At 37.5% G+C, this 2,001-nt stretch overlaps 1 protein-coding gene across 1 annotated transcript in view; it reads right to left on the bottom strand.

Annotated features, from left to right (window-relative positions):
• Window positions 1-1,759, bottom strand: part of LOC112090573 (cytochrome P450 71D11-like) — a 2,076-nt gene extending 317 nt beyond the window's left edge. Inside the window, exons 1-2 of the mRNA XM_024162155.1 lie at window positions 1,064-1,759; window positions 192-293 (exon numbers count right to left, since the gene is read on the bottom strand). Coding sequence (XP_024017923.1) covers window positions 192-293; window positions 1,064-1,759 — 798 coding nt within the window. The remainder of the gene's footprint in view (window positions 1-191; window positions 294-1,063) is intronic.
• Between the last annotated feature and the right edge of the window lie 242 nt (window positions 1,760-2,001).

Genomic DNA, 2,001 nt, shown 5'->3' with positions numbered 1-2,001 from the left:
CTTCCGATCGCCCATGCATTGACGATGAATTTCGTTTTCGCGGGTATTTCATATCCGAGCATCACACAACTTTCTATAGATTCTCTAGGAAGCAAAGGGCCAGGAGGATGTAATCTGATGGTTTCTTTGACGACTGAGTTTAGGAATTCAAGTTCTCCAACATGTCCTTTTCTCCCAAACACTTTCCTCACCTCTGCTTGTGCCTTTTCCATGAGTCTTGGGTTCTTCAACATCTCTAGCATTGCCCATTCCATGACTGTAGATGATGTGTCACTCCCACCAACAAATATATCCTGATGATGATAACCAAAAAATGTGAAGAATAATTGATGATAACGATGTATCTTTTTTTTTTTTTTTTTTTCGAGTTTCATGGGACTTAAATCTAATACCAAGTTCATTGAAAGTTACTTAATGACTACTCCAATATTTACTTATTGACGTAAGATTAATCCAACGGTCATAATAAATTGGATAATTGACTAAAAATATTTATAATAATTAATGAAATTGAATTTTTATTATATATCACATTATTATATTTCTATATTTGATGAGTAACGACTAAAAAAATGTAACCATTAAAAGTTCGTCCTTATGTGTGTACGTGCGTATGTATGTGCATGTGTCTATATGTAGTATGTATGTATAAGGTTATACACTATTGCTAGTTTTGAGGGGGAAAAAAAGGCTTAATGATCTCGCGTTTGGAATAAGGATCTGTGTCATGGTTCGTGGCTTGTTACAGTGTTTTCTCTCATAAAAAATACTCGTAAACTGAGAATGGTTATGCATCATGATTCTGAATCCATGAACCAAACGTTTATCTCATGGGAAAGGGAACTTCAACCGCAGATTGGTGAATTTAAAAGAAGCATGATGGAAGGAATAAGTTTGATCAGTAAAGGATAATCTAAACACTAGGATACGGCCACATGCAGATTATTTGCTGCAATTTCTATAAATTTTTTAATTCTGGTTCAATAAATTTCAGTGGGGCTTTTTGTAATGCTAGTTGTGCTCTCTTTCGTGAAAAAAAAAAAAAAAGATAAATGATACTAACCAGGATAATCGCTTTGATGTTTCTAGTCTCCAACAAGAATCCAAGATCATCGTTTCCCTGAAGATTCAAGAGAATATCCAACAAACTTTCAGCTGCTGCATCCTTATAATGATCATCAATATTATTGTTTCTCATTGCCTTGTCTTCTTTAGCTTCATCAATTATGTTTTCAAGTACTTGATCAAACTTTTCGAAAATCCTCTCTAGCTTCTTCTCCATGCCACTAATCCAACGAAGCCAATGTTGTGAAGGAAAGACATCACAAAGATTGAAGCCCCCACCAACCTTTAGAATCTCGTGGACAATAGCTATGAACTCCTCTTGCTCCTCACATTGCTTCCCAAAAGCCGATCTTGCCGTGATGGAGTACGTCAAGGAAAACAACTTTTCGCTAAGGTTAACGACACGCCCTCCATTCGAATGTAGAAATCGAATGAGATTCGACACTTCTTCTTCCCGAATTGATTGGAAGGAGTGGACACGTTTAAGGGTCAGAAGTTCTTGTGTGCAAACTCTCCGAAGATGTCTCCAATAATCTCCATAAGGAGCGAATGCAATATCCAAGCCAAAAGACTTGCTTGCCGCGAGGAGAAATGGCCTTTGCGAAAAGTTGGAATCTTGAGTTCTCAACATCTCTTTTGCAGCCTCCGGGGAAGAAACGACAACGTGGGAAACTTCACCGAGCTTAAGGTGCATTAAGGGTCCATATTTGTCGGACAAGTTTTTCAAGCGAAGGTGGGGGAGAGAAAATATAAGGAGATGAAGATTTCCTATAATGGGAAGTCTCCGTGGCCCGGGAGGTAAATTCGGAGTTGATGATTTTGAGGGCTCATGAGATGTTCTTAGCTTATTTCTTGTTATTTTGAGTGCCGTGAATATGAAGAGGAGAAAAGTGAAAAGCAATGGAATCAGTAGATTTTGTTGATATGTTTCATGAT

The sequence above is a fragment of the Morus notabilis genome, unplaced genomic scaffold (assembly GCF_000414095.1).
Source record: "Morus notabilis unplaced genomic scaffold, ASM41409v2 Scaffold466, whole genome shotgun sequence".
NCBI lineage: Eukaryota > Viridiplantae > Streptophyta > Magnoliopsida > Rosales > Moraceae > Morus > Morus notabilis.
The sequence above is the reverse complement of the archived record's forward strand: the minus strand, read 5'-3'. Positions and strand labels throughout refer to the sequence as shown.